The sequence below is a fragment of the Leucoraja erinacea genome, chromosome 6 (genome assembly GCF_028641065.1).
Source record: "Leucoraja erinacea ecotype New England chromosome 6, Leri_hhj_1, whole genome shotgun sequence".
In the NCBI taxonomy this organism is placed as follows: domain Eukaryota; kingdom Metazoa; phylum Chordata; class Chondrichthyes; order Rajiformes; family Rajidae; genus Leucoraja; species Leucoraja erinaceus.
Genome location: NC_073382.1, coordinates 84626972 through 84639011, shown reverse-complemented (window position 1 = coordinate 84639011; position 12040 = coordinate 84626972). Strand labels below are relative to the sequence as shown.

General features: G+C 44.8%; 1 protein-coding gene across 1 annotated transcript in view; it reads right to left on the bottom strand.

The window, feature by feature from the left end:
* Positions 1-2461: 2461 nt before the first annotated feature.
* The window catches only part of proser1 (proline and serine rich 1), a 29608-nt gene continuing 20029 nt past the window's right edge, over positions 2462-12040 (bottom strand). The window contains 3 exon segments of the mRNA XM_055637496.1: positions 2462-5854; positions 10214-10769; positions 10771-11349. Coding sequence (XP_055493471.1) covers positions 5726-5854; positions 10214-10769; positions 10771-11349 — 1264 coding nt within the window. The 3' untranslated portion in view covers positions 2462-5725.

Sequence of the window (12040 nt, the reverse complement as noted above, 5' to 3'; positions counted from 1 at the left end):
ATCAACCTGGCGTGCATAATCAAATAGAACAAGTGGTCCTACAACTTTAGGCTGTGCACGCCATACGCAAGAAAAAGACTCCAGTGATCGGTTCTGTATTTATTTATGCCTACTATATTCTGTTGTGCTGAAGCAAAGCAAGAATTTCATTGTCCTATCTGGGACACGTGACGATAAGCTTTCTTGAATCTTGAATTCCAATCACTCTAGTTAATGCCAATCCATCTACAATCAATGGCAATCATGTTATTTGTATACAGTTGTATGCTATTTGCATACATTGTGTATGCAAGCAAAGGATTCACTGTGCCTAGTCACGTGCCAATAAAGTATTCCATCCATTATGACAATCAATGCCAATTACTCTTCAATCAATGCCAATTACTCCAGTCAATGTCAATTACTTTCTGTGGGTCTTGAGAAGGCTAAAGAGGCCGATCCTGGAGCCACAGACTTCATGTCCTTCTGGGTGGACTCCTGTGCGTGACATCTTTTACCATGGGGAGACTGGTACACGGACACCCACCACACGATCCTTGACAGAGACAGACCTGGGTCCAACGGCACTGACTCTTCAATCAATCCCAATCACTCTCCGATCTATGTATCCCAAGGTACCTTCCACATACAAGCACGGGGGCTAGGAACACAAGGTGTAACTCAGTTTAGTTGAGATACGTGCAAAAAGGCCCTTCGGCCCACTGAGTCTGTGCTGGCCAGTAGTCACCCATATACTAGTTCTATCCTACGCACTGGGAAAATTTACAGAAACCAATTAATCTACAAACCACGTATTTTGGAAGTGGGGGGAAACTGGAGTCATCGGAGGAAACTCGCAAGGTCACGGGGAGAACGTACAAATTCCATACAGACAGCACCCATGGTCAGGATCGAACCCAGCACTCGTAGTCAGGATCGAACCTGGGTCTCTGCCGCTGTAAGGCAGCAGCTCGACCTCAACGCCACTGTGCTGCACCATAACTGCTGGTTATCAATGGCTTTAGCTCCAGAAAGTCATTGTATGAATTGAATGTATGTGGATTCCTTTATTAATCATATTTGAATTCCACCCCTTTTTCTTTATTAAATGCATTTTTATTCTTTATTTTTATGGTAATCCAACTTCTATCTTAACTGAATTAGCTCCCAGTCTGTAACAAGTTTCAAATATTAATTAAAGATTCTTATTTGCAGAATTAGTTATTCCACACTGTTATTGGCTGCTCAGCAGGTTTGATGTCACTTTTGCACCACTTAATGACAACCACTTATCGTAGAGGTAAAGCAAAACACAGAGTGTGGGTCAGGCAGCATGAGAAATACGACAAGTGGCAACATGAATAAGTCAAACCGGAATTTTCTGCAGAATGAGCGGAAGAAAACTAGGTCAATCAAAGCTAGAGTGTGTTTGCTTTTTTATGGATAGACATGGAGTAATACAACCCTTGGGCCTAAACTGACCAACATGCCCCATCTACATCAGTCCTGCCTGCCCGTGCTTGGCCCATATCCCACTAAACCTGGCCTATCAATGTATCTGTTTCTTAAATATTGTGGTAGTATTTGCCTCAACCACCTCCTCCAGCATCTCATTCCATCCACAACCACCTTTTGTGTAAAAAAGGTTGCCCCACACGTTGCTATTAAATCTTTCCGCTCTCATCTGAAACCCATGTCCTCTGGTTCTTGATTCGCCCACTCTGGAAAAAAGACTGTGCATTCACACTAAAGGGCCTGTCCCACTGTACGAGCTAATTCAAGAGTTCTCCCGAGTTTCCCCTGATTGGAACTCGTAGAATTACGGTAATGGCCGCTCATAGGTTCTCGGGACTCTCGTGGACATTTTTCACCATGTTTAACATTTTTCACGAGTCTTCACGAGCTTACCGCGTTTACCGTGTACCCGTTAGCGTTACGAGCCGCTAAGAAACGTCCCGAGCTCCGACGTACCCGCTACGTACATTCGACGTGCTTACGAGTTAGATTTTTTTTTTAAACTCGGGAGAGCTCTTGAATTACCTCGTACAGTGGGACAGGCCCTTAACCCTTCATGATTTTATACACCTCTGTAAGATCACCCCTCGGCCTCCTAGGCTCCAAGGAGTAAAGTCCTAGCCTGCCCAACCGCTCCCTTTCGCTCAGAGACTCGAGTCCTGGCAACATCCTGATAAACCTGCATGACTCCGTTAGTATAGCAGATGAATTGGCAAGTGGAGTTGAACACTGTGTTACCCTCGACAGTCCTGCCCTAGTCACTATCACCGCTTCATTGCCATTTTAGGCCCATTTCACACTGTTTCAGTTCTGATTGATCAGAAAGGTTCTGATGGTCTTATCAACCTGGCGAAACAGAAGCTCAGGTGCTGGGAGAAGCCTGGAATGATCAATGATACCATAATTTGTGCCTGAAGAATCATGCGTAAATGATTTCACAAATACAAAAGAGCACGATGAGGCTGGGACGTGTATAATTTTTTTTTAAATCTTCATGTTCTGATGGATGTTTGCAAGACATTAAAAACTCAAACTCAAATACAAAAGTAACTAACATACACTCTATTCGTGGTGAAGTTCATTTTATCCCGACAGCATATAAAACAATGACATATAATTTGATACCACACTCAATGATACATGTATTAATGACACAGGAACAACACTTTCTGAAAGTGTGTTTTTACATCACATGCATGTGCAATCCGCTACACCTATTTAAAAACAATGTTAAAAATGCAACCTTTTATAAGCCTTACAGCTTCACATTTAAAAATCATTTTAAAGATGATACCCCATGATACCAACAATTGGCAAAATACAGGATTGTTAAATTAAAATTGATATAACATGATTATGAGAACATTGTTTAACTGCTTACCCTCCACATCAATACTTGGGAACATCTAAAATGTCAATTGTTGAATCTTCTTAATTGAAGCCCTCGTATATCTGACAAAATGTTCATTTTATACAATAGTTTTCTATAAAACAGACTGACACAGAGAATGCAGAAAATCAGTAGCTGGACCAAGGTTTATTCCTGAACGAACCTTCCTCAATAATATGAGGTGTATGAATTCCTTACTGAGTATGTTGGCAAATGTATAATTTCCCTAACAGAGCTGCCAACTAACCTTATGGCCTTCAACTATCACCCACAAATCATTTCTGACGTCTGAGGATTTGTAGTCTTTGTTGAGACTACATGAGGAGGATAAGGTCACAGCAGGTATTTCCATTAGTATTTACATTATAAATACTTTAAAATAGTAACATTGAATTGCAATTTATTACATTTCAAAGTAATTCTAGCTTCATGTTTCTTTACAAAAATCTAACATTATTGCTCATATTTCATCGACTAATTTATGTCTAAATGCCTGCTATTTACAACATCCTAAATCTTGCCACTTACCCGAATAAAAATCGCTCCCAACTCCTCATTGAATTGAACAGTCACTATCTCATATCTAAGATGGTTATGGACTACCACACAAGAGAAACTACATGCACGAAATTAGTCTGAATTTCAAAAAGGAGCATGGCGTCACTTTCAGGAATCAGGAATGTTTTAAAATCAGAAAGTATTCTGTGATCCCTCAAACCAGACAGTGACTAGTAGGTAAATATTTCCAGAGTACTGAAAACAAAAAATAAAGTTTAACTTATTATCACCAGAGAGTTGCTAGTCTTAATTTATAGAACCATACAGCATGGAAAAGGTCCAAATTGCCCACGGCGACCAAAATGCCCCATCTAAGCTAGTATAATTTGCCCACATTTTGCACATATTCCTTTAAACCTTTCATATCCATGTAACTGTGTAAATGCCTTTTAAATGTTGTTAAAGTACCTGCCTCAACTACTTCCTTTGGTAACTCGTTCCATATACCCACCACTCTCAGTGTGAAAATGGTGCCCCACAGTTTCCTATTAAATGTTTCCCCTCTTCCTTTAAACGTTTGTCCTCTGGTTTTTGATCCCCTCACGGTTTTATACACTTCCTGGATCTGAAAAGTTCATGGCTTTACTATTTCCCTATATTGTACTGCATTATTTGGATTGTGGCAGGGGTTTTTCTACAGAGCATAGACTTGATGAGCTATTTAGATTGGACTATGGTCTCATTGTTTTCATCATTATTTTCCACCCGTTCCACAGGCATGATTTAAATGGGAACAAAGTGCTTGAGTAACTCAGCGGGTCAGGCAGCAACTCTGGATTACATGGATAGGTGATGGCTTGGGTCAAAACCCTCCTTAGGATGGGTCTTAAATGGGAACATCTTTGTTCAGCAACTTTGATCCAGTTGGAACAGTGCATTCTGTTTTGCCTTGTATTTATTTTTTTGATTATGAGATAGTCATAGTCATACAGCATAACAGCTAGCTTCCCATACCACCCAACATACCCCATCTACACTAGTCCCATCTGCATGTGCTTGGCCCATATCCCTCTAACCCATTCCTATCCATGTACCTGTCCAAATGTTTCTTAAATGTTCTGATAGTACCTGCCTCAACTACCTCCTCCGGCAGCTCGTTCCATACACCAACCACCAATCATGAAAAAAGTTACCCCTCAGGTTTGTATTAAATCTTTCCCAATTTAACTCTGGCCTCTGGTTCTGGATTCCCCTACTCTGGGCAAAAGATTCTGTGCATTTACCCAAACTATTCCTCTCATGATTTTTACGCCTCGCTAACATCCTCCTGCACTCCAAGGAATTAGATGTGTACATCTCAGGCGTTTTCTGCCAATCCCCAACTGCCCCTGAGTTAAGAAGATGAGCTCAAAGGTGGATAAGCAGTCACATATAGACTGGACCAGACAAAGACTAGGCATGTCCTTCCCTGGAAGACACTAATTAATCACGTGGAATGTTTATGGACAATCTAAATAATCTCTGCTTGCCATTACTGAGATTTTTTTTTTCCAAGTCCATATTTTTTCAATGACCCGTTTCAAAATCTTAGCTAGACACAAGGAACTGCAGATGCTGGTTTACAAAACAATTGACATAATGTGCTATAGTGACTCAGCGAGTCAGGCAGCATCTATGGAGAACATGGATAGGTAACGTTTCGGGTCGGGACGTATCTGCTCAGTCTGAAGAAGGGTCCCGTCACGAAACGTCACCCATTCATGTTCTCCAGAGATACTGCCTGACCCACTGAGTTTTACCATTTGTGTCTTAAAATTCCAGCTACCAGTCCAGCAACCTATAACCTATGAAAACAAAAATAACTACTGTAGATGCAGGAATCTGATTTCAATGCTGTCAGTAATTGGCAGAATTATACTCCTCATTGTAATTATGGTTTTAAATTAATTTTGCTGAAAGCATCCAAAACAAAGCTTTCGCTGTACCTCGGTACACATGAGAAGAATTAACCCAAACCCAAATCAGATTGTAATTAACAAGCCCAGGAACTCAATGGCATGATCCAGTCCCTCAGTTCCCACATAATGCATCTGTCAGTATATAATTATTGTCATGTGTACCGAGATGCAGTGAATTTAACGTTTGATTGAATTTCCAGTTGAAAAGGCTCATTACAAGTAACAAGGAACAATTCAATTAAAATACTGCATTTCAATCTTCACACTTCTTTTTTTTTTTTAATCTTTAAATTCATTGTTTTAAAAAAAGATCACCAAGTTTCAGCTGCACGCCCTCTCCAAAGAGCTGGATGTGTTCAACTGGCACAAGCCCAGGGTCCGCACCTTACTGCCACCCAAGCTGAGAAGGAGGGCCGGGCTGAAGGGAGTACGGAGTAGGAGGCCCAGAGGGATAGCACGCATAACTGTTGCTGCCCTGAGTTTGAAAGTTCTCCAGAGAACCAGTTGAATGGGCCTGAAAAGAGACAAACAAGAACAATATTCATTATCTCTGCCCACTCGTAAAGAAATTAATAGATTCATTTTAGTCATACAACATGGAAACAGGCCTTCTGACTTGTTTCTACTTGTCCATGCTGACCATGTTGCTCCATCTACATTCAGCCCCACCTGTCTGCATTTGGCCCATATCCCTTTCAACCTTTCCGATCCATTTGCAATTATGCCTTCGGATTTGCCTTTTTAAGTAATGATCCACACTGCCGTGTCAATTAATTGGAAACAAATGTTACGTTACTCTTATTCCAGTTCACAGTCTCACTGCTAACTCTCAAGCTCCACGTAAGTCTCCAATTTTGCCCAGTGGTGCAGCGGGTGGAGCTGCGCCTCATATTGCCAGAAACTTGTGTTCGAATCTAACCTCAGGTGCTGTCAGTGTGGGTTTATTCCGGGTTCTCCGGGTTCCTCACACATCGCAAAGATATGCAGGGTTGCAGGTTAATTGGCTTCTTTATATTTTCCCTAGTGTGTAGGGTGTGGCTGAAGTGGAATAGCATAGAACTAGTGTGAACGGGGTGATTGGTGGTCAGTGGAGCTCAGTGGGCTGAAGGGACTGTTTCCATGGTGTATCTCAAAACTAATCTAAGCTGTTTAATTGGTCACTATTTTTTTAAATACTTCAAAGGACTCGAGTAGTGAAAGTTTAGGATTCCTTTGCGCTTTCATCTCTTTTGGTCTTCCCATGCTACAAATGGTATTTACTGCAAAATCGTTGTCTCTGTACTGTACACTGACAATGACAATTACAGTTGAATCTGAATCTGAATCTGAAAATCTTCAGCTGTTTGAATGCTCAGAGTGAAGAAAGAATTACAAGAACATGCGAATCAAGTGATTTTATAACAGTGAAAGATAGACAATGGGTAAAACTGCATTCACTATGTGCCATCTCCCCTACTTTAGATAAGCCAAGGATCAGGATGCCCCTGATCATTGGGCATCCATTCTGCCCACAAACACAACACCAAGCCTAGTGTTTCATTCTGGAGACCAGAATCATCACCTATCCATGTTCTCCAGAGATGCTGCTTGACCCACTGAGTTAATAGCCCCGTCCCATGGTACGAGTTCATTCCAAGAGCTCTCCTGAGTTTAAAAAAAAAAAAAACTTGTGGTAAGCACGGAGGATGAATGTAGCGTGTACGTCGGAGCTCGGGGACGTCTCTTAGTGCTAACATGATGAAAAATGTCCTCGAGAGCCCCGAGTACCAACGAGTGGCCATTACCTTAAATCTCCGAGTTCGAATCAGGGTAAACTCGGGAGAACTCTTGGAATGAACTCGTACCGTGGGACAGGGGTTTTACTCCAGCACTCTGTGCTCTCCCATGTTCCATTCATTTAAACTCTCAACTAGTTGTCAGTTTGTTCACACTCGGTTTTTAAAGTGTTCTAACCAAGCCAAGTATGACTTTAAAAGCAGTCTTTTGACATTTACTGAGATGATCTGCAGCCCTTTGTTCCAGAGATGAATTCTAGCCATTTCATTGACAGAGCATTTAAACTTTTATAAATTAAAAAAAAAATGGCAATTTTTAAGTACTAAGTTGCCTCTTACAATCACTTTTGTTTGAGCATTGCGCTGATGAGAGGTTCCTTGAATGAACGTAGCGGGTACGTTGGAGCTCGGGGAATCTCCAGGGCAGGTGGTAATATAGGTCTGAGTTCTAGAGACGAGTGAAGTAATGCTTTGAAATAGTGCCGTTAGTGAAACAGCACTGGAATATGGGTAGTATTAATGTGTGGGGATCGCTGGTCGGGGCAGACTCGGTGGGCCGAAGGGCCTGTTTCTGCGCTGTAGCTCTAAACCAAACCAAACTAAATATTGTGTGCAGGTCAGGTCACCATGACATAAAGGGGATGTGATTAAAATAGGGAGGATGCAGAAAACAAGGATGTCACTGTAACTGCGAGACTTAAGGATAAAGGGGAAATCCTTTAAAACCGAGATGAGAAGAACTTTTTTCACGCAGAGAGTGGTGAATCTCTGGAACTCTCTGCCACAGAGGGTAGTTGAGGCCAGTTCATTGGCTATATTTAAGAGGGAGTTAGATGTGGCCCTGTGGCTAAGGGGATCAGGGGGTATGGAGAGAAGGCAGGTACGGGATACTGAGTTGGATGATCAGCCATGATCATATTGAATGGCGGTGCAGGCTCGAGGGGCGCGATGGCCTACTCCTGCACCTAATTTCTATGTTTCTATGTTTTCTATGTTTGTGCTATCAGGAGAGACTTGATGGGCTGGGACTGTTTACCCTGGAGCAAAGGTGGCTGAGGGGTGACCTGATAGAGATATGCACAATCATGACCCTGTGACAGCCTCAAAGCAGTCCAAAACTAGAAGGCAGAGATTATGTGAGAGGGATAATGTTTTAAAAGGGAACTTAGGCAAGTTTTCACATACAAGGTGTATGGAATGTAGAGGCAGGAACAGTCCCAACATTTAAAAGAGATTTGTGCTATTTCATCGATAGGCAGAGGAGTTGATGAACTTTTTTGCATCAGTCTTCACAGTGGAAGACACCAGCAATGTGCCGGAAATGCAAAAGTCAGGGGTGGAATTTGGAATGGCTATTACTAAGGAAAAGGTGGAATGGCTATAACTAAGAAAAAGGTGCTTGGGAAGCTGAAAGGGCTGAAGGTGGATAAGTTACCTGAACCAGATGGACTGCACCCCAGGGTTCTGAAAGAGGTGGCTTTAAAGATTATCGAGGCATTAATAGTGATATGTCAAAAATTACTTGTCAGGAGTGGTTCCAGACAAGTGGAAAATTGCAAAGGATGAGGTTACGGAGTACTTAGAAGTTCATGATAAAATAAGTTGAAGTCAACATGGTTTTGTGAAGGGGAGATGTTGCCTGAAGAATCTGCTGGAATTCTTTGAAGTAAATAGCAGGACAGACAAAGGAGAGTAAGTGGATGCTGTTTACCAAGACTGCTGTAATTTCTACATGGTGAAACCAAAAGGTATAAAAATGGCCTTTATTAAAATCTGCCAATGTGCACTTTAACCACATGTGATATTTTCTATTACAAATCTCAAATTGTGGAGTACAGAGGCAAGTAAATAAAACGATGGGTCTTTGTCCCAAACATTATGGAGGACACTGTCGGGGGGGGGGGGGGGGGGGGGGGGGGGGGGGGGGGGGGGGGGGGGGGGGGGGGGGGGGGGGGGGGGGGGTGGGGGGGGGTGGGGGGGGTTGGCAGATGGATGGACAAAAGTCATCTTTTTATTGAAAAAGAAGACAGGCTGTGAGAAATGGCGAAAAAGGCGTGAAATGTGAAGCCAGAGGAAGGGCTGCAGGTGAAAAGGAAGCGGGGGGTGTGTGGGTGAAGAATAGGGGTGGGTTGGTGGGAGTTATGGGTGGGCACCTTGGTGGGGAGCAGGGAAGTGAGGGGAGGGGGGGGGGAATGTTGTCTAAAATTGTAGAATTCAAAGTTCATATAGTAGACAAGTGCAAGCTGTTGGTGATGGGGCATATTGGTGAGGGGGCATGTGATTCGATTGGATCAGGTGCCACTCCAAGATTGGAGTGCGAGGATGAGTCAGTCTGCAGTGGCACGGAGCAGCGGTGGAGGACATGGACAGCATTGGCACAGTGTACATTGTTAACATGATTGAACGTGAAGAATACAAGGTGCGTTGGAAACATGGTGACTTTTCTTCACTGCCTCACTGCTATCTACTATTCTTACACTCTTGTACTTAGTATGGTTGTGCGTACATATAGAAAGATTGTAACTGAACTGTATGCCAAAATGGAATTTCACTGCACCTAGGGTACTGTCCAATTCACCTCTACCCCATTGCGGACATTGGACTTTGATTCTACACTACACTGCGCTACAATTCTGAAAACGATATTCTGCACTCTGTATCTTCCCTTCGCTCTCCCTATTGTACTTGTGCGTGACTTGATTGTATTTATGTATAGTATTATCTGATCAGTTTGGACGGCATGGAAAGCAAAGCTCTCCACTGTAATGGGACAATAAGATCATTAGACATAGGAGCAGAATTAGGTCTATCGGCCTATTGAGTCTCCTCCACCATTTGATCATGGCTGATTTTCCCCTCGGCCCCATTCTCCTGTCTTATTCCTGTAACCTTTGACAACCGTACTAATCAAGAACCTATCAATCTCCGCTTTGCAAATACCCAATGACTTGGCCTCCGCCGTTGTCTGTGGCAATTAATTTCACTGATTCACCAGCGTCTGGCTAAAGAAATTTCTCCTCATCTCCATTCTAAACCTAACGTAACCTAATAAACCTAAACAACAAAGAAGCTCTGAGGCCATACTCCAGTTCTAGTACCTGTAGTAGAGCGGACTGTGTAGCAGACTGTAACCCGGAGAGTGATGTGGTCCCCATGGTGGTCTGAAACCCCGGCAACGATGTTGTATCCACAGTGGACGCCAGCTCCATCGTTGCTGCTGGATTTACACCACCGGTCGTCTGGAGTCCGGCAAAGGAGGTTTGGATGGCAGGGCGGGCAGGACTACCCACCACGGACTGTATACCGGGCAGGGAGCCGGCCCCCAGTGACTGGAGGCCGGGCAGGGTGGCAGCCCCCAGAGTGGACTGGAGTACGGGCAGGGAGGAAACTGCGGCCATGGCGGACTCCAGGCCAGGGAGAGCGGAGGCGGGAGCGGCCGACTGTAGGCTGGGGAGGGACGCCCCGCTCGTCACCGTCTGCAACCCCGCCAGGGAGGCGGCCGCAACGATGGAGTCGAGGCCGGAGAACGGCGCCGAGGACTGGAGCCTGGAGAAGGAGGCGGGGTGCAGGCCGGGTAGGGAGGACATGGGGGGCTGCAGGCCAGAGGGGGAGCAGGCGGCGGGCTGGTACTCGGAGGCGGGGGCGAGGACAGCAGCCGGGCGACAGCCTGGCGAGAGAGGCGGCCACGGCGTGCAGGCCGGCGAGAGAGGCCGCAGCCTGCAGGGCAGCCGGGGAGGCAGCCGTCGATCGCAGTCCTGCTGGAGATGCAGCGCTGGATTGCAACGCGATGGGCGAGGCTGCAGCGGGATGCATTCCGGCCAGACACACTGGGAGAGAGTTGGAGGTGGCGTTTGACTGGAGGGGGCCCAGGGACGCCGTGGTCTGGAGCCCGTGGAGGGAGGCGACGTCGGCAGCAGACTGGGGTCCAGCGGCGGGGTTGACCTGCTGCAGGCCCGGCCCCATGGCTGCCAGCAGACCGTTGTGCAGAGCAGAGAGAGACGGAGCCGCTCCAGAGGAGTGCATCCCTGCCAGGGTGGCTGCAGCCGCGATGGACTGAAGGCCGGGCAGATTGGCAGCACTCATTCCAGCCTGGAGTGCCGACAGGGTGGCAGCAGATAGAGTCTGATTTTGGAAAAACATGGAGATACCTGGGAAGGAGACGAGATTTGGGAACGAGTTGCCAGTGCACAGAGAGCTGCTGGAACACTCACTGGTTGGAAAACCTGAGGATAAACTGAGAAACGGCAATCCAAAGTTCAATCAATTGGTAGCAAACCTAGGTACTGTAACTACAATCAGATAACTCAGACACCTTTTAAACAGATTACTTTAAAAGCACAGCACAAAAAAGGGCCTTTTGTCTACTGAATGGGTAGAGCTACTGCCTCATGGTGCCAGAGACCCAAGATCAATCCTGACCTTGGGAGTTGGCTGTGAGGAGTTTGCACATTCTCCTCGAGACCACGCAGGTTTCCTCCAGGTGCTCCGGTTACCGCCCTCATCCCAAGGACCTGTAAATTTGTAGTGTAGTATCAACATTATCAAAGACTTGAAAGGGAGCACCACCAGACTAAGGAACAGCTTCTTCTCCTCTGTCATCAGGCTTCTGAACGGTTCTTCCATAACTGGGGTACAGTCCGATTCACCTCTACCCCATGGTGGACATTGGACTTTGTCTGTGCAACTGATGGGAACTATATTCTGACCTGTATTTTCCCTTTGCTCTACCTATTGTGCTTGAGTTTAAACTCAAAGGTCTGTATCAGATATAACTGATTGTATCTTTGTATGATATATCCGATCTGTTGGATAACGTGTAAAATAAAGCTTGTTACTGTACCTCCATCCATGTGACAATAATAAATCTAAACCTAATTAGCCTCTGCAAATTGCTCCTAGTGTGTTGGATTGGATGAGACAGTTGG